General features: G+C 47.3%; 2 protein-coding genes across 2 annotated transcripts in view; both read left to right on the plus strand.

Annotated features, from left to right (window-relative positions):
- Positions 1–9018, plus strand: part of MEGF9 (multiple EGF like domains 9) — a 45347-nt gene extending 36329 nt beyond the window's left edge. The window contains exons 4-6 of the mRNA XM_058818508.1: positions 3117–3260; positions 4645–4917; positions 8050–9018. Of these exons, the coding sequence (XP_058674491.1) occupies positions 3117–3260; positions 4645–4917; positions 8050–8498 (866 nt within the window). The 3' untranslated portion in view covers positions 8499–9018. The remainder of the gene's footprint in view (positions 1–3116; positions 3261–4644; positions 4918–8049) is intronic.
- A 7854-nt stretch (positions 9019–16872) lies between these two features.
- Positions 16873–22882, plus strand: part of CDK5RAP2 (CDK5 regulatory subunit associated protein 2) — a 71465-nt gene continuing 65455 nt past the window's right edge. The window contains exons 1-5 of the mRNA XM_058818104.1: positions 16873–17009; positions 17148–17209; positions 17846–17913; positions 21264–21374; positions 22182–22258. Of these exons, the coding sequence (XP_058674087.1) occupies positions 16957–17009; positions 17148–17209; positions 17846–17913; positions 21264–21374; positions 22182–22258 (371 nt within the window). The 5' untranslated portion in view covers positions 16873–16956. The remainder of the gene's footprint in view (positions 17010–17147; positions 17210–17845; positions 17914–21263; positions 21375–22181; positions 22259–22882) is intronic.

Genomic DNA, 22882 nt, shown 5'->3' on the forward strand with positions numbered 1-22882 from the left:
GGCTGGTCTCCTTTGAAGGAAGGCTGTGAGAGCTGTGTGCTTTAGCCCAGAGCCCTAACTCAGCAGCCTGTATCAAAATCTGGGGCTCTATTGTTCTCTGCACTTACACAAACACACAACATGGGCTTTTAAAGACCTTTTGTTTAGCTGCTGTTTACCTGGAAACATACCCTGGGCTGGCACTGACGTAAGGGGACCTGCTGCCACAGATAACAGGATTAGGGCTGCTAAAAACTGCCAGCATCTCATTAATACTGCCCACTTTTTGTAAATTGGCCTTGCTCATTTTCCCTGATTATTTCTTTGACTGTCTCTCACTCAGATATTGATGGTGTACAAATGTTGAGGCACCTGTGCTTGAGCAGCTTATGGGAGGGCAGGGGGAGCCCAATTGCTTTGTAATGTCACCTGGGAGGAGAGAGCCTGGAGGAGAACTCTTCTGCTTCAAATTCCAAATTCTCCTCAAACTCTCCTCAGAACTTGCAGGCTGAAAGCCAGTTCTGTAATATTTATCCAGGAGCTTAGAAAGGGATAATAATTAAAAGTAATGTTGCAGAATTTGCTGGCAGAGCTCATGAAATCAGGTACTTCTGGGCAATTTGTGCCCCTGTGTTCCCTCATAGGCTGTTTGTTTGCAGCAGAGGAATGCCCAGCTTCCCTCATGGGCTGTGTTTGCCCTGCTCTGTGGGCACTGGGTCTGCATTCCCTGGGGTGAATTCCTGCGTTCCCTTGAGGATGAATTACTGCATTCACTCTATACTGAGCTCTGTGTGCTGATGTCCTGCCAGTGCTGAGGGATACAAGGCTGTCACTAGAGCTGTGCACACATCAGCTGTCTCACTGATTTGGAGCTGGGTGTGTGGGTTTTGTGAAGGAGGAGGATAATCTGCTCTTACTTTTTGTTCCCTCAGTGTTCTTCCTGCTCTTGATTTATCAAAGAAAACCCAGCACAGACCTTGCTCCTGCGATGGGGCCGCTCTTTCTGCTGGGATTGCCCAGTGCTGCCCACAGCATTGCAATGGAAATCCCTCATTTTGGTTAATGACCTATTGTTGATTTGACAGAAACTTTTTGCTTCTGTGGCTGAGGGACCCAAACAAAACCAGAACAGAGAATGAAGATGATTAAAAATTAGATTGAAGCCTGCTCTAGAGACTGCACTCTGTGTGACCTCCCCAGCTTTACATCAATTCTGTGTAGCCTTTGTCCAAATTTCAAAGTTTTTTCCCATTCATGCTATACTTTGGGCTCCCTCTGCTGGCTCTGCAGCCAGCTCCTGCTTGGCTTTGCTTTGGCCAGGAGGAATATTTGAAATTACTGGGCATAAATAAATAACTTGGGCAGCAGGAGCTCCCCAGCTGACAGAGCTTCCTCTGGCACGACCCTTGTACTGTGTGTGTCTGTGCACTGAGGTGGGCTGGTGCTCCCCAGCTGGGGTCCTGTGAGGTCTGATCCTTCCTGAGGGCATTATCAGGATGAGAAGTGCCATTAATTATTAAGGCTCTCCACGGTGATACCTGATTGCATGCCTGTGCATGCTCTGCCTGGCTGAGCAGCTGCTGACTCAGGGAAACACAGCCATTGCAGGGCTGCTGGAGATGGATGCGGGTGCTTTCTGCTGATGGGAAAGACATTGCTCCTGAAATGACCAAGGCAGCACAGGTGTGATTCCAGATTTATGCCCCTGGGGAGCACTGTCCAAGGCAGCCTTGCTGTGACCAGGCAGATGAACTGTCCAAGACATCCATCCCACTGAAACAGCTCATCTAGGTTTGCAGCTGGAGAAACCAAGCACAGCAGATAATTTTCCCTTCTAAACCTGACATCTCTCCCACAAAAACCACTGGCTCGTGCCTGACAGGCTGCTGAGGGAAGAGCAAACAGTGTGTGGGAGGTGATGCTGAGCAAGGGGTGCTGGCAGGGCCCTGCTGGGTGGGTGAATCAGCCTCTTCCTGGGTTTGCTTCCTGCCCTTGGCAGCAGGGTGGCTGCAAGGACATGCCAGGCTGCCTGGGGGTGCTTGGCTGTGGAGTCATCACTGTGGGAATTGAGGAGCAGCAGCCGTGTCAGGATTGTGAGGGAGCCAAACTGTTCTGATATTAATAAGAAAATCTGCTGTGGTCTTTCTAAGAGTCAGCACAAACCTCAATCAGGATTTTTTCCTGTGGTTGATGTTGATATGAGACCTCCCCATCCCCCAGGACTGCTGGGTCAGCTCAGTGGATCTGGCTGTGCTTTCCCACTGCTCTGGGCCACCCCAGTTTATAGAAAGGGCTGTTGCCTCTGCAGACTCTGGTACATGGGATTTAATCCAATCTTCCCTCAGCTCCCTGCCACCTCACCGAGGAGCCAGCTGAATTACAGCGTGTTCCTGGTGATGGATGGGCTTTATACAGAGGCTGTGCTTTTGTAACTAAGGAGATTTTTCTTCTGGGTCACAGCAGTATCAAAATGCAATTTGGAGGCCATTAGGAGACGGTGCCTGTGGACACGGCACGTTGAGTTTCTGATTCAGGGGCTTCCCCAGGAAGGGCAGGTGGCTCATGTGAGTCCTCTCTTCTTCTCTGCTTCTCTGGGAAGGTCAGGGAGCTGCTGCCTTGTCCTGGGGTCAGGAGCTGGAGCCACACTGGTAGGATGGAGCTGCCTGCCCCCAGAGCAGGACAGTGGCATGTCCTCACCCCTGACCACAGCCCAGGTGTACAGGTGTACCCAGGAAGAGGCTACACACAAAAAACCAAAGGCATAAACCTCAGGGACCCCTCATGAGAGTGGGGGACTTTCAGCATCACTGTTCCATCTCACTGGTACAAATGCAAACTGAAATTGCTTTCCTTGAGGAGAATTTTAACACTGATAAGTTGTGTTTACCTGCAGTGACCTTTTAGTGCTGAGCTGTGGGGCCTCTCTGCTGGGGCCACCTGCTTTTTCACATTATCTGTGTGTGGGGGGATGAGCATCAGAATGTCATAAGAGGCCAGGCTCATGTTTTGGCCAGAGGGCATCCAAAACCACCTGTGAGCTCTGATAATTGAGTGTGTTCCACGTGGATTCTTGCTCCAAATGTTCTGCTCCAGTTCCTGCTGCTGAATGTTTGCTTGTTCTCCTCTCTGTTCCTCAGGCACCTGCCTGGAGTGCCAGGAGAACACGGAGGGGGAGCACTGTGAGCTCTGCAAGGAGGGTTTCTATCGGGGCACCCAGCCTGCCCACGGCTGCCAGCGCTGCCCCTGCTCCACTGTGGCATCCACTGGCACCTGCCACTTGGGTGAGGCTCTTGTTGTGCTCTAATTCCTCGTAATGAATGTTCTCTCCTCAGTTACATTGCCCCTCAGAGTGTGTCAGCCCAGCAAGGTGTTTTCTAGCCTGTGGAGCTCCTGGTTGTGGGCACTGGAAGCAGTACCTGCTGTGATGGGTCCCTGGTGCTTGTGTTGCCTCTTGTGAGAGCAGCTGTGCAGGGGAGGGATCAGAATCACAAAATGGTTTGGCTTGGAAGGGATCTTAAAGCCTGGTTCCAGCTCCCAGTGTGTTTCTGCACTCTGCTCTGAAGAACCTGCAGAGTTTTGCAGAGAAGCTGCTGAGGTTGTGGCAGCCAGGAGGGGGGCAGGAGATGCTCAGCAGTGCCATGTAGCCCTCCAGACTTCTGAGTGTGCTTCTGAACATCTCCATGGGACTCCATGCAGAGATTCTCCAATGTACAAGCTCTGAGACAAGTCAGAGCTGTAATAGTCATATCTAAGGCTTTTTTTGATATTTCCCTAATCAATTTTGCAAGCAAGCTGCTTCTGGCTTTGTATAGGCCCAAAAGTTCCTTTGGATTGGAAGCATCCCTGATACAGTTCCAGCTGTTCTCTGAAATTGCCTGTTTGAGATGGAAATGTTCAGGAATAATAATTTATTTCCTTAGCAACGTGCTGAGTTTGCGCTGTGAGATTGGTACAAGGCATCAGAACTCCCCATAGCTGTTTTTTCCCCTACTAACAGAGAAAGTGCTGCAGTTCAGAAGCTGTGTTTTCAGCTCAAAATTTGAGATTGGTCAATACTTGTGGCTGCTGATTTTTGTCAGGGTGCCTTGTGGTCAGCCCCACAGAACAAACCCCACAGAACAAACCCCTCAGAACAAACCCCACAGAACAAACCCCTCAGAACAAACCCCTCAGAACAAGCCTCACAGAACAAACTCCACAGAACAAACCCCTCAGAACAAGCCTCACAGAACAAGCCCCACAGAACAAACCCCTCAGAACAAACCCCACAGAACAAACCCCTCAGAACAAACCCCACAGAACAAACTCCACAGAACAAACTCCACAGAACAAACCCCTCAGAACAAGCCTCACAGAACAAGCCTCACAGAACAAACCCCTCAGAACAAGCCCCACAGAATAAACCCCACAGAACAAACCCCTCAGAACAAACCCCACAGAACAAACTCCACAGAACAAACCCCTCAGAACAAGCCTCACAGAACAAGCCCCACAGAACAAACCCCTCAGAACAAGCCCCACAGAATAAACCCCACAGAACAAACCCCTCAGAACAAGCCCCACAGAACAAACTCCACAGAACAAACCCCTCAGAACAAGCCCCACAGCAGGGGTGTCTCTGCAAGGGCTGTGCCACATCCCTGCTTTGCTTTCTGTGTTCTGCAGAGCCTGGTGAGAGCGTCCCGAGGTGTGACCAGTGCATAGAAGGGTACACTGGCCTCAACTGCAACCAGTGTGACAAGGGCTACTACAACTCAGACAGCATCTGCACGAGGTGTGAGTGCAGTGGGAACGTGGACCCCGCGCTGTCCCCCAGCGTGTGCCGGCCCGACAGCGGCGAGTGCATCGGCTGCCTGTACCACACCACGGGCTTCCACTGTGAGCTCTGCCAGGAGGGCTACACCAGGGACTCCCCGGGCACCAACTGCACCAGGAAAGGTAAAAATGCTGCTCGAGTCAGTGGCAAGGCTCACTGTGCAGCTGGACAAAGGTTGGAGAGGGAATGCTGGTAATTGTTTGTGTTAGTTTAGGTTCGTCTGGACTCTGGCACAGAGAAGAAAATCAGATCTTTGTAACAGAATCACAGAATGAACTAGGTTGGAAAAGATCATCAAGTCCAACCTATTACCTAACACCTCCTCATCAATTAAACCATGGCACCAAGTGCCACTTCCAGGCTTTTTTAAACACATCCAGGGACGGTGACTCCACCACCTGCAATTCCAGCACACAGTTGTTGGTGCCTCCTGGCCTTGAAGGGTGGTTTAGAGTTAGCTCTGTAACCACCCTGATTTCCAGAAAAAACTCAATCCATTTGTAATGTATTTAATGTACAATGAGAGAAAATGGTTCTGGAGTTGCTCCTTCAGTGGTTATCTGGAGGTTGGTTTTCATGGTGGATGTCCAACACCATGCATGGAAGCATTACCAGTGTGATGTATTAGATGAAAGAACCCAGAGTTCAGGGAAGTATTTGGGCACAAATTTGTCCTTGTCATGGGCAGAGATTCAGTTCATATCTTCCATCAGGAGTAATGTGGTTTTCACTCCTGTGCTGCTCACTTGGGTGTGTAATCACAGAGTCCTTCCCTGCTCAGGGAGATGATCAGTACAACAAAGTTGGATGCTCATTAGCTGTAGCAGGGCTGGAAATGGCAATTTTACATCAGCTCATCCATGATCTGGATGTGTTTAAAAAAAGACTGGACATGGCACTTGTTATAGTCCAGTTGAGGTGTTAGGGCATAGCTTAGACTTGATGCTAGAGGTCTCTTCCAACCTCATTATTCTGTGATGCTGTGAAGGCACATAGAGAGGATATTCAAAGGACCAAAGTGAGTGTTTTCAGCCCCAGAGCAGGTGGTGCTCCTGCTGCCATGGGGTGGCACAGCAGGACTCACCCTGGTGCACTGTGGCTCTGTGCCACCCAGCCAAGCTCTGCAGCCTTCCCAGGGCCGGGTGTGTGGCCTCCTGCCAGAGCTGCTCCACTGCAGGAGGCAGCAGCAGCTCTGAGAGCCGGCGCTTCAATCAAGCAGCTGGATGTGAGGCTCCTGTCAAAGCTGCCAAAGCAGCCCATTGAGGGAGCAGCTGCTGCTCTCAAGGAGCTGCTCTGGGACATCTGGAGGGCTGGCAGGGCCCCGGGAGCAGAACAGGCAGCGCCGTGTCACGGCCCGGAAGCGGCGCCGGGGCCGGAGCCCCGCACTTCACCGCGACCGTCCTGGGAGTGCCAGGAAATGTCTTCACCCCAGGCCTCCCTGCCAGCCCTGAGCTGATGCTGACTCACACATAAAGCCAGAAAAGTGCTGTTTCCTTGCTGGTGAATCAGCCATTGTCTCGGTTCTGTTTTTTCCCTACTTACAGCTTTGCCAGGGATTGAGTGTTGGTGAAGGAATTTGGAAATGATGACTGAATTCCTCATGCCCTTTTCCCAAAGCCAGAGGTTTTCCAGGAACTTCTTGCTCCTGTTGTGTTGCTTCCTATTGCAAAATTTTGCCTGTCATGCCATAGAGAAATGGCATTCAGCACCCTGAGTGTCCTTATCAGCTTGAGGGAACAGAGGAGCTGCTGCAGGGAGGGGACTCTGAGCAGAACCTCAGTCAGGTGTGTGATGCCCCTCCAGAGGAATTTCTTTCTCAGTTGCCTGAACTGGGAATGTGACAGCCCAAAGTTAACTTGTGGGAGTTCCCCTGAGGGCCCGTGGCAGGACATGTGCTGAATATTTCCAGCTCCTGTTGCCATTGGAGATGGAACTTAGTGCAAAATTAGTCCTTCGGAAGTGACTCTGCTCCTCAGTCATAATTAGGAGATGTTCAGGAGAGCTGGAAGCTGGATCTGTACAGCATGGCACCACAAGCTGTAATTGCTGCAGCTGTACATGGATTTAAAATGAAGTTGCTTTTCTCTTGGCAGGAAGAGAGTGGGAAAGAGGATGCAGAGAGTCCTGTGGAGCAATAGGTGCAGAGAACATTCTGGCTGATTGAGGCTTCAGCTTGTGGAGTGTTCCTGTTGCCTGAACTTGAGAATCTAAAATAGATCAGGTTATTCATGTGAGGAAATGCTTTATTAGCTACATTTGTGAGCTTAATGCTACAGATTTGTGGTGCTCTCTGAGGCCTGTAGCTCAGCAGGTTTGATGCAGGCGTAATGAATTCACATCCCACTTCTGAGATCTCAAGGTTATCCTGACTCCTGAACTGAGAAGGGAGTTTATCCATGGCTGCTGGAAGCAAGGCAGGTTCTTGTCTATTTAGGAAAAGACAGAGCACAGTCTGATAGTTCTCATGTTCTGATCCTTCCTGTGGGCACCTATGCCAGCAGCTGAAACCAAACCAGAATCCCAGCTGGCCTCTGGTGTGTTCAAAAGCTTCTGAAGGACATCCACAATCTTTTTTTGTTGAGATTTGGTGACCTCCTGCTTCTAGCTATGTAGACTGGGGATCTCCATGTGGTTGACTTTATTCAAAAGCAGAACTGAGGTTATTTTGCCCTTTTACCTAAAATGGTGCAAACACTGAACCCACTGCAAAATGCTGGGATGGCTGAGTACTTGTGGTTCATTTCTTCAGTTTTGATCTTCTTGTTTGTACAAGTAGAAATAATAACACTGAGAACAAAGTCCAACATCTGGTGCACTGGTTGTGAAGGGTTTAAGCTCCTGGAGTTGCTGTGTCTGAGTGTGCAGCCCACACAGACACCAAGGGACATGCTGGTTCAGAGTCTGAACTTGCTGAGCTTGGTAAAGCCCCATTTTCCTGCTCTGAACAGGAGCTGGGCTGGGACTTGCTGTCATCATGAGCTCCTGTATTGAACCCTGAGTCATGACTGCTGTACCTGTCCCTCAGCACCAGGCAGAGCAGTGCTGTGGGCACTTAGCACACAGCATTGTATTAAAAAAACCCCACACACCTTCCTGGACAGACATTTTCTAAACTGCTTTGAAAAAATACCACTTTAGCAGTGTAGCCTTAATTGCCATAATAACTGTGATATAAATGTCAAATCTCTTACATTTGTGTTTGATTTTCAGCTCAGCAAATTTTTTTTTTGATCATTTTATAATTTGTTTTGTAGAAGTCACTCCAGAACCAAGGGAGTTTACAACTTCTGCTCCAAATACCACCAAGGCCACATCCTTTTCCACGGCAGTGCTAAACAGTACTTTGTCACCAACAACTCTACAGACAATATTTCCTATAAGCTCCTCTGACAACAGCACCTCTGCTTTCGCCGATGTTTCATGGACTCAGTTTAACATCATTATTTTGACAGTGATCATCATTGTTGTGGTCCTGCTGATGGGCTTTGTGGGTGCTGTCTACATGTACCGTGAGTATCAGAACCGAAAACTGAACGCTCCCTTTTGGACCATTGAGCTCAAAGAGGACAACATCAGTTTCAGCAGCTACCACGACAGCATTCCCAACGCTGACGTGTCGGGGCTGCTGGAAGATGATGGCAATGAGGTGGCCCCCAATGGACAGCTCACGCTGACGACTCCCATGCATAATTTTAAAGCTTAAAAGTCATCCAGCTATTCCAAAGCTTGCTTCTCAGAAAGTTCCAGGGCTTGTGGAAGGGGTGTCAGGATCCGTGCCAAGGCTCCGCGCAGAGGAATTTGCTCTTCAGATGCTCTCTGGTGCAAGGCGTGCTGGAGCTTGCAGGTGAACAGGAGACAGTGTGGTACACCTGAATTTCAGGTAGTGTGGTGAAATGCACTCAGTGTTCTCCATAAAGATCCATAGAATTCACTGTTGTTATAAACTGAATTGAAGCTTTTTTAATGAAGAGGTGGTGGGGTGGAGAGAGCAGAACCCAATGAGGAGTCAGAAGCTACTTGGTTTCCAGCCAACCCAACACTTGTGTCTTCATCCTTTAGTTTGAGAAGTAGCTCATGAATTAACAGTGGAATTTCAGGAAACAGATCTTTGGAAAAGCATCATCTTCATTCCTGACAGAAACTTATTTGAAAAGGAGAACAAAAAAAAAAAGGGAAGTAATTGTTCACTGTACTACCAAAAGGCAAGTAGGAGGAGTGAGGTGCACACTGAAAAAGTCATTATTTGTTCCCACTAAGCAGGGAAATGGGAAAAAAATCCTAAGAACATTTGAGTTAGGGAAGAGACTAAGCTTTTCCCTTTCTGAGTATTTATACAGGGTGATGATGCTATTAAGACATAGCAATCCATTTTTTTCTAGAAGGAGTTAATGAACTTGTATAGTTTCTGTGCAAGGGAAGACGACAAGACATCTCAGGGTTGCCATGTAAAAATAAAAGCCAGGCTTACTACCCTACCCTGATAGAAATGGTGTGTTCTGTATATAAAATGTAATATATCTTCTTGGAATTGTATTTGTAATTATTTGTAAAAAAGACAAGCAACCAACTGACCAACCAAAAATCCCCAACAACAAAACCATGAGCCCCTCCCCAACCTCCCCCACTCCCCAGGTCATGTTTTATCCTCTAGGTTTTAATTGTACAGCGTTAGTGACATTGTTTAAAAAAGAAAAAATCATGAGGATTGTTCAAAATACTGTAAATGAGATGGCAATATTGTTGGAGCTGGGCCTCTGGCAAACACCAACTGCTTAAAGCTTTTCTTCCACTGTCATTGAATAATTTCTTTTTTAGAGAAAATGTGAGTGCTCCCTACTTGTATCTTGTCAAATTTTGCCATTCCTTCAAATACTGAATGAATACCAGTGTTGCCATGACTAGGGCTGAGTAGGTGTCCAAAAACTGGATGCACCAATGTATTCCTTGCTTTTAAGTCTCTCTACAAAATGCAAATACACTGTCACAGCCACCCCGAGAGCCTGGGCTCGTTGGCTGAGGTTCTCCCAAGTGGGTGCTCATCGTGTGGAGGGATCCCAGTGCCATCCCTGCTGAGCTGACACGGCAGAGGGGATGTGCTGGAGGGCTGAGCTCAGCCCCTTGGCCTCCTGAGGGCCAAAGGTCTCCTGGATTTGGGTGGGAGCAGCTTTGGGATGAGGAGCTCGCAGGACCTGATGTGAATTTCGAGGCTTGGAAGGTAAAAGGCACAGATGGTTTTGGAATTTAAAGTAGCACAAGGTGGTGGTGGGGAATGAGCTGTTAAAAAAGCACTGCAGGGAACAGGTTTTACAGATTGCCCTGGTTTTGGTGGGAGGCTGGTGGGCTGTTAGCAGAGAGAACAACTGACAGGCAGCACTGCACAGGAGGTCCCACCATGGAGCTCCTGTGGTACCTGCAGTGTGTGTGCCTCAGGGCAGGGGCTGTGCCATCTCTCCCACCTCTGGAAATGAAACTACTGCATGGAAACAGGGCAAGAAACAAATATTTCCCCTCACTCTTGCCCAGCCTCAGAGCTGCAGGTGCATTGCTGTGTGGTGGGGCAATGGTGAGACAGAAGCTGGTGGATGTATTCTCTGAGCCAGGAAAAAGTGAATATTTCTCCAGATGAGAAATGGTAGAGCAAACATGTTGGTTATTTACTTGTTTTCAGTGCTGTGAGGAGGTTTCTCTTACCTTTGGAAACCTGGAAGGGGGGGAAGTAGGTGATTCAAACACAAGCTCAAAGATGGCATTTCTGCCTCAAAAACTTGCTGCCTGATTTAAACTTGAGGCATGGCAAGTCAGAATGAAAATTGTTGAGGATGACCAAGGGAAATGGTGAGGGCAGAATGTGGAATTGCATATAAAGCAAAAAAGCTGATGGAAGAGCTCCTGTTGCCTGCAGTGGGCCAGGGTGAGGTCCCATATTTCAGGTAATAAATCTGGCTCCTGTCAATTCAGAGCAGTGTTACTTTTAGCTATAAAACGGGGGAGGACTGGAGGAGAAAATCTGGATATTGCTAATCCTTGAGTTACTCATCAGACTTTTAAAGAGCAGGGTGGTGACAAACCAGAAAATTTCCTGGAAGTTGTAATTATTTAGAGGTGCTGATCTAGTGATACACTTGCACTTGGTCACTTCATGGGCTGAGAAAAGATAATTTAGGAAGTGTTGGTTTCTGGGACTGATGGTAGCAAGCAAATCAAAGGACAGGTTGTTCACTTTAATGTTTCTAAAATACTTTAGCAGATTTTTTAATCTCTGCCACAAAACACCTCTTCCTTAAATTTTGCTGTGACTGTGGGCTGCTTTGTAACAGGAACAGGCTTGGATTTTGTCTCACTGTAGAAGGAGGGACCATCTGCTCCAGCAGAGCGTGGGCTCAGGTGCTGAGCCCTCCTGGTCCCTGCCAGCCACAGCACAGGAGGTGTTGGCACCTGGGCTGCTTGTGACCTCCAAAGGAATCCAAAGGCTTTGTGTTTGGGAAGAGGAGGAGTCAGGATGCCCTGCAGGGTGGGACAGCTGCTGCCTGTGGAGTGCACAGCTGGATGAAGGGATGGAGACAGCCTGGAGATGTGATGGGAAGCTTGGTTGGGCAGGGGGACCTAACTGCCTGGATTTGGATGGCACAGGATGTTCCTGAATAGTGAGGATGTGGCACTGGCACCGTGCTTGTCAAGTGGCAGAATGACACAGCAGCCACCTCCTGCCACCCAGGCCTTGGCACACAGGAGCAACAGTAATAAATGGAGATCAATGCCTCAGCAGGGAAAGAATAAACAGCTTCATGTTTGCCTTTGGTGATGTGAGATCAGCTCATCCGTGCTCTTATCAGTTCCCCTGGCAGCACAGGAGGGGAGGAAGAAGCTGAGCTGGTTCTGTCTCCAGTCACCTTGGGCTGGGTTGTACCTGGAGGGGTGGCAGAGCTCAAACACTTGTGCCAGGAGGCCACCAGCACCATGCTGTGTGCCATGGCTTGTCATGAGGCTCCCCAGGGGCTGAGCTGTGTCCTGAGGGTGGGGTAAGGGCAGCAAAACCAGAAGTGGGCTCTCAGGGCTGTGTTGAGGCCCGGTTGAGCAGCCAGTGAGGCCAGGGGAGGGCATCTTGGTGACTTGTGGGGCTGAGGTGGCAATGAGGCACACGAGGTGTTCCTGATGGCCACTGCAGCACCTTCTGCCTGGGAATGCTGCCCAGCTGCTGGGCTGGCACAGGGAGGGCACTCCTGGCATGGGACAGCAGCTGCAGGGCAGAGGGCAGGTGTGACAGGGCAGGGGATGGTGGATGTGGGACAGCAGCTCCGGGCACCGTCCCTGGCAGGGCGAGGGCCCAGCTGGTCTGGCTGGGGTGAGCCCAGCCCGGCTGTAAAGGCAAAGGGACAGAAGGAGCAGATGAAGGGCACAGAGCTGGGGTTCGGGGCAGCCTGCAGGGATCTCAGCTTGGGGGAGCACTTGGAGAGCAGCAGACATGCAGAAAAGTGGTTGAGCTAATGAGGAGAGATGATCTCCAACCTCGTGGACCATTGTAGCTGGAAATAGCTACGAGGAGCATTAGCCCTGGGGAGCTGTCAGGAGATGTCAGCCACTGGAATGATAATTCCCTTGGACCAGGCTGAGCAAACTTAGCAGGCATTTAGGAGAGAGGAGGGGAAATATCCAGCACCCATCCTTCAGGTATCCTTAACCACTGCTGTGCAGCATCATCCTCTTCAGTGTTACAGACAATGTAAATGTGGCAGAAAGTTTGCACAGTCTCCTTTAAATAAAGGATATAAAAATAGTTTTCTCTTTAAAGTGAAGTTTTAGAGTGAGCTCCCACAGGACTCTGCTCTTTATGTGTCAGAGGAATGGATTAAAATAAGAAAAATGTGGGCCTTAAAAGTTGTACTTGCTCCCATCTGAAACCCATCAGTCTCACTCTGCATCCAAATACGGCGTCCCCCAAGCATATGCTATGCTTACAAATGCATTTCTAAAAAGAAAAAAAAAAAAGTGTATGATTTGAATATATGTCAGAATTTATACAGAAGAATGTTATTTAAAATGAATAAAAATAAATGTATATAATTTGTATCTATGCCACTTGGATTTTTGCATTTGTGTTTTTGTTCATTGAATTTCAGCAAGAGTCTTCCCAGTGACAGAAAGGATTGAATCCAATCTCATCCCAGTAATAACATTTGTTCCAAGAGAATTACTCCTTCATTATGCCCCTGAATGCAAGATGAGAACCAAGGCACAAAAATGTTTTCTATCACAGATATTCATAAGCACAGTTGACATTCTGTGTCGGAAAATCCAGCTAAAAAATGAGCCCTCTGATCTCTTGTGTCTGCTATGAACCATCCCAGCCCTCAGCTGTGGTTGGGAGCCCCACTGGCAATGACTGTGTTCCCACTGTTTTCTGTATCATTCACATGGACACATTTTGTCAGAGATGTGAATCACTAACAGGGAAACCCTCAGAGCAAAGCTGGATATGGAATGAGGATATATTGTATCAGATTTTTCTTCATGACCACAGATGTCTTTTCCAAGGCCATTTTTGTTACAGATACTCTGAAATTCACATCTGTAGCATCAGTTTTAGGAGTGTTTGCAGAGGGGCCTGTGGAGAACTTGCATTTCCTTTTCACTTGGCTGAGTTAGGAAATTGATTTTGTTTTGCAAACACAACAGCTAAAGGCTCTTTTTTTGTGAAAGCTGTGTCTGGCTCTTCAGAGTCAGACTTGGAGAGGTAAGGCTTCATACACTGAGTGAGCATGTGGTTTTCAGTGTTCATTCAGATGTTTGACTGAGCCAGAGCTGTGTAAGGAAGGGCCACACTGGTGAAATTCAAGGGAGTTTATCGAGACCTGATTTGCATTAGCAGAGCAGTTGGATCGTGCATGACTTAACTTAGGAGGAATCTTGCTGTGAGCTGTGTGAGGAGGAGGCAGAGCTGAGTCTGACCAGGTCCCCAGAGCAGGGAGTGAGAACAGCAGGGTGGGGGGGACCCGTGTTCAGCTGCTGGTGACATCAGCCCTGCCTGTGCCAGCACAGCACAGTGAGCAGCTGGCTCCTGCCCTGCTCAGCTCATCCTACCACTGCACTCCCCAGAAGTCCTTTCCCAGACTCCCTTCAGGGCTCTGCCTGAGGTGGGAAGGATCTGAGAAGGAGGAAAGTTCCAACACGGCTTCCTGGCGTGAGGGTTTAGTGTAATCTCCCTAAATGTGCTACTAATGAATTTAAGGTTAAACAACATTAAGCAGCTTATCTGAAGGCAAGTTGTTAAATGCTTCTAAACAACATTTCCCAGTCCTGTCTGCCCCTTGCAGCTTCCTGGTGCTACTGCAGCTTGTAAAACATGGGGCAGCGCAGTAAATTCCCAGGGAAACGTTCCATCCTGGCTGTGTGTATACATGGAATCCTAGAACCACAGAATGGTTTGGGTTAGAAAGAACCTAAAAGATCATCTCATTTCCCCTCCTGAGGGTGGGGACATGGGCAGGGACACCTTCCACCAGAGCAGGTTGCTCCAAGCCAGCTCGGCCTGAACACTTCCAGGGAACATGGACAGGGCTGTATGTCTGTATATCCATATCTTTGTCCATCAGACAGCGACTTCATGAAGTAATGAACTTCACAAGGAGGGCCCTGCTGATTTCCTTTTGACTCCAGTGTGCTGGACATGGGCTGTGACTCTGCAGACTCATGTGCTGTGTGTGCAGAGTGATTTACTCTACACTTGGGGCTGATGGATGCTGATTTAAAGACCTACATCAAATATGTAAAACCTCGCAGAAACCTTAAACAAGATCAAACAAATTGGTATTATCATTTCAAGTGAGTGGACTTAGTCATTTTATGAAGATCTGCTCTGTAAAGGAGGAAAACTCACATTTCAGCCTGGCTGACCAGATCCTGGTGCCATATGGCAGACCTGATTTTGTGAACTTAATTTCAGCTTAGCAGAGGCCACTGCAAAAGGGTTTCAGTCACATGAGGTGACCAGTGTCTCTTGAGGTCTCTCCTTGGGGAGTTGAAGGGACTAAACATCTCTTGGGGTCATCACACCCCAAAGTGCAAAGCATGAGCCATGTCCAAGGGACAGGAGATGGGCTTAAGGGCTTTACTTGTGCTAAGTAGTGCCTGGCACTTCTGGCAGTTTGGGACTGCTGCAGCTCCAGCATGCACTTGCACCCATCAAGTTGAAAGAATTAAGCAGGGATGGGAAGCCCAGCATGACCCTGCACATCCAGAGCTGCAGTGACTGCTCCCACCAGCCTGGGGCATTTGACAGGTGAGTGTCAATTTAAACAGTGCAGGTACATGGAGGAAATGGAGTTCACAGGGCACCAGGCCAACTGGGAATAATAAACTCACAGAACTGGGAATAATAAACTCATGGAATTCATGGCCTGTGGTCAGCTCTTATCCGTGGCCTAATTCCTGTCCGGGTAAGAGTGCCCTTGTGATAGCCTAGAGTGAAACCTGACCTGAGTTGGTACCAAAGAGGAAACCAAATCCAAAAGAGGAAACCAAATCTAAAGCACAGGGTCGCTCCTGTGCTTCCTTGTGTTACAGAGAATGGTAAGAGCAAGTGCCAGCATGAGGCACCACCTGATGCTCGATGCACTCTGGGGGCAGAGTGGCTGGAAGGCAGCCCAGTGGAAAATGGAGTGCTGGTTGACAGTGGCTGAACCTGTGCCCAGGTGGGCAAGAAGGCCAATGGCTCCTGGCTTGTCCAGCAACAGTGTGGCCACAGGAGCAGGGCAGTGACTGTGCCCTGTGCTGAGCACGGCTGAGGCTCCTCCGGTGCTGTGCGCTGTTCTGGGCCCCTTGTGACCAGAAAGGCCTTGAGGAGCTGAAGCATGTCCAGGGAAGAGTGTGGAGCACCAGGAGCAGCTGAGGGAGCTGGAAAGGGGCTCAGCCTGGAGAAGATGAGGCTCAGGGGGGACCCTGTGGCTCTGCACAATTCCTGACAGGAGGGACAGCCAGGCGAGTTGGGCACTACTCCTAGGGAGCATTAGGGACAACAGGGAATGGCTTCAAGCTGTAGGGGTGAGGTTCAGATTGGACATCAGGAGGAATTTCTTCACAAAATGGGTGATCAGACATTGGGAAGGGGCTGCCTAGAGAGGTGACAGAGTCACTGTCCTTGGAGGTGTCCAAGGAATGACTGGACCTGGCACTCAGTGTGCTGGGCTGGCTGACAAGGCAGGGATTGGTCAAAGGTTGGATTCCGTATCTCAGAGGTCTTTTCCAGCCTAAATAATTCGGTGATGATGTAAATAAATACTGCAGACAGGTATTTCATTCCTGCACACTGGCTCTAAATTAATTAAAGGAAGGCGAGGATGCACAACAAGGAGGGGTCTGGAGCTCCACCTGTGCCCGGCGCTGTTCCCTGGCCATGCCCCTGAAGGAGCGGCCACAACAGCAGCATTTAATGCAGTTCAGCATTTCCCGCTGTCCATGTCCAGAAATGTCCAATGCAGCTGCATTTTCTCCCACAAAAAAGTGGGAGAGCCGACACGCTTACAACTTCGCTTTACAAAAATAAAACCTCTCAGATCATCATTCAAAATCCGCCTGCGCGGATGGTGACAGCAGCTGCCTGCACCCCTGCCCGTTGCTATGAGCAGTGATCAGAATGTGGAACTAACGCGCGTTTATTTCTTCCGCCAAGCCCGATGACGGCTGTGCCCTGCGGGGAACATGGCAAACATCAGCGCCAGCGGCTCTGCCAGGCTCGGCAGGAGCCAGGGCTCGGTGCCTCCCTTCCAAAGCCTCTCCCAAATGGGGACACTTTTGTAGCAGAGCCGGGGCAGCGGCTGGGATCACCCTGTCCTCTCTCGCACTACCTCAGGTGCCCTTTCCCCTCGAGCTGTCAGCTAGGGCTCCTTCCCTCACTCGAGATGGCGCCCGGCCGGCACCCGCCCCGCTCTGCCCTCAGCCAGCATTGGCCGCTGCTCGCGCAGCTCTGCCTCCCGCCCTCATCAAACATGGCGGCTCCCATTCACTTCCCATTGTGCCCGCCCTCTTCGCGCTCCGCTGCGGCTTCGGCGGCTTCAGCGCGCTCGACGCAAAGATGGCGGAAGCGATTGCGGGCGTTTGAATTCCAGGGAAGCCGCCAAAGCCGCGCACAAAGGCGGCGGGCGCCGCGGGAGCCGCGCGGCCGATCCATGGATTCACTGCCGGGGGAGGACCCGACGCTGCCGCTGCCGTTCGAGGGCAGGTACGGGGGAGCTGCGGGGCGGGGATGCGCTGGGCAGCGCGGGGCGTGTGGCGGGGCCGCGCCCGCCGGCCGCGGACGGGCTCAGCGGGACGAGCCCGCGGGCGTTGTGCTCTCAGCAACCTCCTCCTTCTTCCCCAGCGCCCTCCAGCTGCCGGACATCTCCCGCGGGGACCCCCAGCCCGGCCCGCCCGGCCGACAAGGTAAGGCTGGATCGCGGCCGGAGCCCGCACATCCCTGCCCCGCTCGGTGCTTCGCGCTGGACCCCAAACCTGTGGATAAAACCTCAAACTCGCGGCAAAAATGGCAAAAAAATTCCCTATTAAGTGATGCGCTTTTTGGCGTAATTTAAGAGTTTTTAAGGCCGGCAGCTGCTGCCGTCACTGCTGTGTGCTCGCTGCCTGCGGTCATTAGGGCATTCAGCCTTATATAAGATGATCAGCGGTTTTGTGCGGCGTGTACTTAAAATACTCGGAATATCCATTGAGGCCGTGCTGCGTGGTCACATTGTGCTCAGGGTTAGGGAAGTTGAATGCTTTGCATCATCCAGTTCTTGCCCTGAGGGTTTATTCTTGACAGCGCACCTCGCATAGCCTGATTGCAGTGTACATCATAATTTAGTGGGTGATGGAATTTGGGAGTTTAAATTATAGACAGCTTAGCGTGAGCAGAAAGGAATGTGGATACTGACATGTAATGTAAACAGGGGGCCAAGCAGTGCCTCTCTCACTTCCCTAAAGGTTTTGTTATGTTTAGATTAGTGTAGACTTTTGCCAAATTGAAACCCTACTTAGAGAGATTGTGCTGTCTGAACTTGTTGTGTCTTCTTTAATGTCTAGTAGTACCAGATGTGGCAGAAGACACAGTCTCACCAGCTCGAGCTCGGACCATGAAGGACTATGAAAATGTAAGCAGAACTTTTAATGTAAGACTCAGTGACAAATTTATGGCCAAGATATTTCCAGCGTGCTGGCTGAAGTGTTGACTCTTAGTTTGTTTCAGTTGATACACTTCTTTTGGAGGTGTGTCCAGGTGAATGTCCCTGTTCATGCTTTGAACCTCCTCCGTGTCTTAAGTGTTGCTTTCAAAAACTGAGGCAGGAATTTGTTGTTCAGAGCAGCCAACTGCTGTGCTGAAGTTGTGAAACAAAATTGGCACCCTCTGCTCAGAAGTTCCTGCAGCTCACCAGAAACATCAGAACTTGGTTTGCACATCTGTTGCTGATTTATTTCAGGGAAGCATCAAGTTTGTTTTCATTTAGGTTAGTGTGGGATTTGGCTTTTTTATTCATTGACTACAGCATAATGCCTTTTAACTTTATAGTATGAGTGTGCTTAGAATGCTTGTGTTGTTGAAGTCTAGTATCATTGTGACAATTCTGTAGATAAAAGTATTTTGACACTTACTAGAATATAAAGGAAAACATTAGATTGTTAAAATATTTTAACTGTATTGGCTTTTTAAATTGAATAAGACAGTTGTTTATGTCTGCTGAATGCTGATTTGATTGGGCTGTGCTGCAGGACAACTTCCCCATTCAGGCCTAGAGTGAAAAACTTCAGAGGCATTTATTGTTGTGTGAAGAAGCTGTAGAGGGGAAGGCAATCTAAAATCTCTGAGATGATTGCTAGAGATAAAGGCTGTGGCTGCTGCCTTTGGGCTGTGCCAGGAGTCTGCAGTTTGTGTGCTGCTGTTGCTACCTTTTGTGGCAATGCTGTTTGAAATGAGTGGTTCTTACAAACTCTTTCAGTTTCCTGTGGCCTTACATCCCCCCTGCTCTTTGCTCAGAATTTAAAGCTTGTTTTGGAAAGCCTTGGGTGAAGGATGTTTTTTGCAATCTGTATCTATTTCCCTTTCTCTGTTGTTTCTGTGTGTTGGCTAGGGTAGACAGACACTGGCTTGGCATTGGCATGTGCTTAAAATCTCTGACTGTGATGTGTGCCAAAGACCTCAGTCCAGAATATACATTTTGCCAGTGCTTCACTGTCTGCAGGGTTCCTGTGCACAGGGCAAAACAGTTGTAGAAAGAAGGAAAAATCTGTTCCTGTGTGATGTAGAGCAGGGGCCTCCCCACAGGATTGGCATCCTGCTATGCTCAGACCCCTCCTGTTAAACTGAGCTGTAAAACTTCCCTTGGGATGAGAACTTCCATGGATGCCAGCAGTGTGATGAAGCTCAGAGATCCATTGCCATGAAGGAAGAAGAATATACATTAAACACCAGTAAACTTATTTCTGTAACTCTGTTATTCATACAGGCTGTGAGAAGGATGTAATGAAAAGATTGAGCTCTGGCCTTGCAGCTCAGAGAGAACAGGATGGATGTAATGACTCTTAAGTAGGCTGAAAGGTGGATCCATGTAGGAAAGGTCCTTTAATGTTTATACCTGGGTAAGGTGCTGGGCTGGATAATGTTGGTGGTGCAGGTTTTTGAATTATTTATGGAGCCCCACTTTGTTGCAATATGGAGGGAACCATTCTATTGTAGAAAACATGATTACATGGGCAGAGTGAAAAGCATCTCTGAGGAGGATCTTGTTATGGGAAATGAGGTGTTCATGAGCAGAAAGGGTGATGGATATCAAATAAGGGAGCTGGGTAATATTTGTGGGATTCTTTCTTGTCTCTCCAAACCCTCTTAGAGCTTTGCTGTACATCTAAACAGGCTTCATAGTTGGAAACTGTTGTGCTGTGAAACCACAGCCACTGCTGACAAATCCCTTTTGAACTAAACTGGCTCCATGCAGACTTGGAGAGGAGCTAATCTGAGCTAGGATTTGCTGCCATGCTGCTCATGCTGTGGAATATTCTGTGCAGTATGTATATCAGTCTTGGTTTTCATTCCTTTTGTTTAAATACAGACATCAAAATGCATAAAACAATTAAGACTGAGTCTTCAAATGCATAAATTCAGAGGGTTGCTTTTAAAATCTTTTTGCAGTGTGAGCTTTCTCACATTTTACATGTTTTCTTTCATTAAGCAATAACTTATAAATTGTCTGTGTGCTCTTACCTTCATCCAAGAAACTGAACATCAGAGATGACATTTGTTTCACTCCTTGGTTTATGATTGCATAGTCTGTTTCATTTGCTTTTTGAAAATATTACCCTTAAGCACTTTGGTTTATCTCTGTTGCCACTGAAATACATGTAACAAGAGTTGTGAAATGCTGAATTCTTTTGAAATTATCTTTTTCCTTTTGACTCAGAAAAATATTGAATGTAAGGAGACTAATTAGAAGTTCAGCTGGTGCAACTTCAAAGTGTTTTTGTCACTTGGACTTTTTCTGAATGAGCAGGGACTGCTGGGAATGATTTACTGACAGGTTCTTCAGGGTGTGGGAGTGAGCCACAAAGTTTATGTAGGATTTTCAATTGCTCAGATGATTTTCACTTTTGTGAATAATGACAAGGCAGCTTTCTGGGCAGGGATTATTGAACTGAACGGTTATTTGCAGATGCAGGTTCTGAGTGAAGTTACAGAAAGTAATCTTGGGTTTCACAAGGCGAGTATTTTGGAAATTGCATTGCTAATAATTTTTACAAATAGCACTGTAGTGTTCTGGAAAAGCCTACATAAATATTTTATTAGTAGCTCTGTAACATATTAGATTTCCATTTGCTGAAAGCATCTGGCAGGGGACATAAGACTTACTTGAATGAATGTTTTATGCTTCATCTCTTAAAAAAATTTAGAGGGAGACTCCTTTCTTTAATGAAACCATCAAATAAGTTACTGCTTCTACAAGGAAGGTTAAAAGTGATAAGCAATTTTTCCCCAAAGAATTGCACTCTGAATTATGGGATGGGATAAAGGTTTTACTGGTGTTCAATTGGGCTCACTTGTGTGCTTGTGAATAAAGTTACCTGAGTTCTGTTAATGAAACTGCCTTCCCAGGCTTTTGCTTAGAAAATATTTCTGTTTCAACATGAAAACTGTATTGTATCTTGCCTTTTGTTCAAGTTCTATCATTTAGAAGAATTACTTAATGTTGTTAGATTCAGAAATCTCTCCTGAATTCTCATTGTGTCAAGTCAGTCAGTATTTTGATGCTTTAGGGAATAGTTCAATGGGCACAAGGGTATTATATATTTAATTAGCACCTTCACAATTGGACATGTGTGTGTCACCCACATGCATGTATGAGTTTAATTGGCTCAAGGAGGAATTCTGGTCTTGTACTGGTAAAAGCAAAACTACTGGAGGTTAGGATTTTTCCTTTTTTCCCTTTTTCTCATTATCTTTCTTCTTTCACAGCAAATCACGGATCTGAAAAAAGAAAACTTCAATCTGAAACTTCGTATTTATTTTCTGGAGGAGCGAATGCAGCAGAAGTTTGATGGTCCCACTGAAGAAATCTACAAAATTGTAGGCATTTAGAACCATTTCCTGGAACTGTGTCTCTTTTTGAAGAGTTTGTTTTGTTTGATTTTGTCTGTTTCACTTGACTTTTAAGTCTTTTTTTTGTTATTGGAAATTTTGGTGTGATTATTTTATTCTGGCTTTATCCTTTTCAGTAATAACATAAATTAAAGTGACCTGAACAGGTGCTTTCCTCAGGTCTCTTTTCCATAATGGAATGGAAACTTGAGTCTCTCTTGATGCATATTTCAGTAGTTAAGAACATTAATTGATGTTTGGGTAGATCACAGTTGCAGCTGAATATTGCTGCCTGGTCTTCTCCATTGGTGATTTTTTTGTAATTGCTGATGTGTTGAAATGGGTTTCAGCTTCCTGGCCAAGGAGTTCTTTTTACAATTACATCATGAGAGGTTTCCTCAAGCTATAAAAAAAAAAAAATAAATCTAAAATTACTAAAATTAAGTAGTTGATAAAATCAGGTTTTGAAAAGAAAATAATATATCTTGTAGCTTAAAAAAAAAATGCCTGGAAACCCTAGAAATTCCCAAATTGAAGTGCAGTACTCCCTAATAGAGCAGTTAAATGTGTGGGCAGGGGATTTGTATTGCTTGAGTGCAATGGTCCTTAATGCTATTAATATTTCTGGAAGGCTTCAGCCTTGCAAAATGTCTTTTAACAGCTAAATGTCTGTTCTTATCCCAATGATACTTTATATTTGCTGGTCCAAGCAAAAAGTAACCTACACACTGCCACTAACTTTTGGAATGGGTGATCTTGCAGTTCTTTACAGACATTTTCATTCTTTTGTCACAGAACATTGAGCTGAAAGTTGAGGTAGAAAGTCTGAAGCGTGAGCTGCGGGAGAGGGAGAAGCTGCTCATCAAGGCCTAGTAAGCACCAGTTTATTTCCTGATATCCACTACTTAGGATTTGTTTCTATGTGTTTCTATGTGTTTTGTGCTTTAGGAATTGGAAGATCTTAAAGGCACTTAGAAATTTCTGGTTTAAAACTAATCCAGGCTGGCAGCTGTTGATTTCCCCATGGGCTTCAATTGCAATGGAATTTTCTTTGTTTTCCTGGAGCAGATGAATTTTGTTTGATCTCTCCAGGTTGCTCAAAGGGTGTTGCTGTGCTTTGAAGGGAACCTTGCACAAGGTCATGCTAGAAAGGAAAATTTATGTGGCAGTCATGAACAAGTGGTCATCTGGTGTTGAGTAAGGAGACATTACCTGCTCTATTCTCACAAGGTGTTAACAAATACTGAAAATGCAGATGGAGAGATCTCAGCAGCTCCATGTCTTCAATTTATTCCAGTGCTGCTTCCTGTGGAAAACACAGCTCTGCTGAAGCTTTATAGTGTATTTGGAAGCTTTAGAAATAGAAAGGAAATATTTCACTTTTTCATCATACATCTAAAATGCTTCTTTATCCACTGTGCCAAGGCTTTTATGTGGAACTCACAGACAGCACCCAAATTGCTGCACAGTCTGTAGAAGTTTGTATTGAACCTTGA

Source organism: Ammospiza caudacuta, chromosome 21 (assembly GCF_027887145.1).
Source record: "Ammospiza caudacuta isolate bAmmCau1 chromosome 21, bAmmCau1.pri, whole genome shotgun sequence".
Classification (NCBI taxonomy): Eukaryota; Metazoa; Chordata; class Aves; order Passeriformes; family Passerellidae; genus Ammospiza; species Ammospiza caudacuta.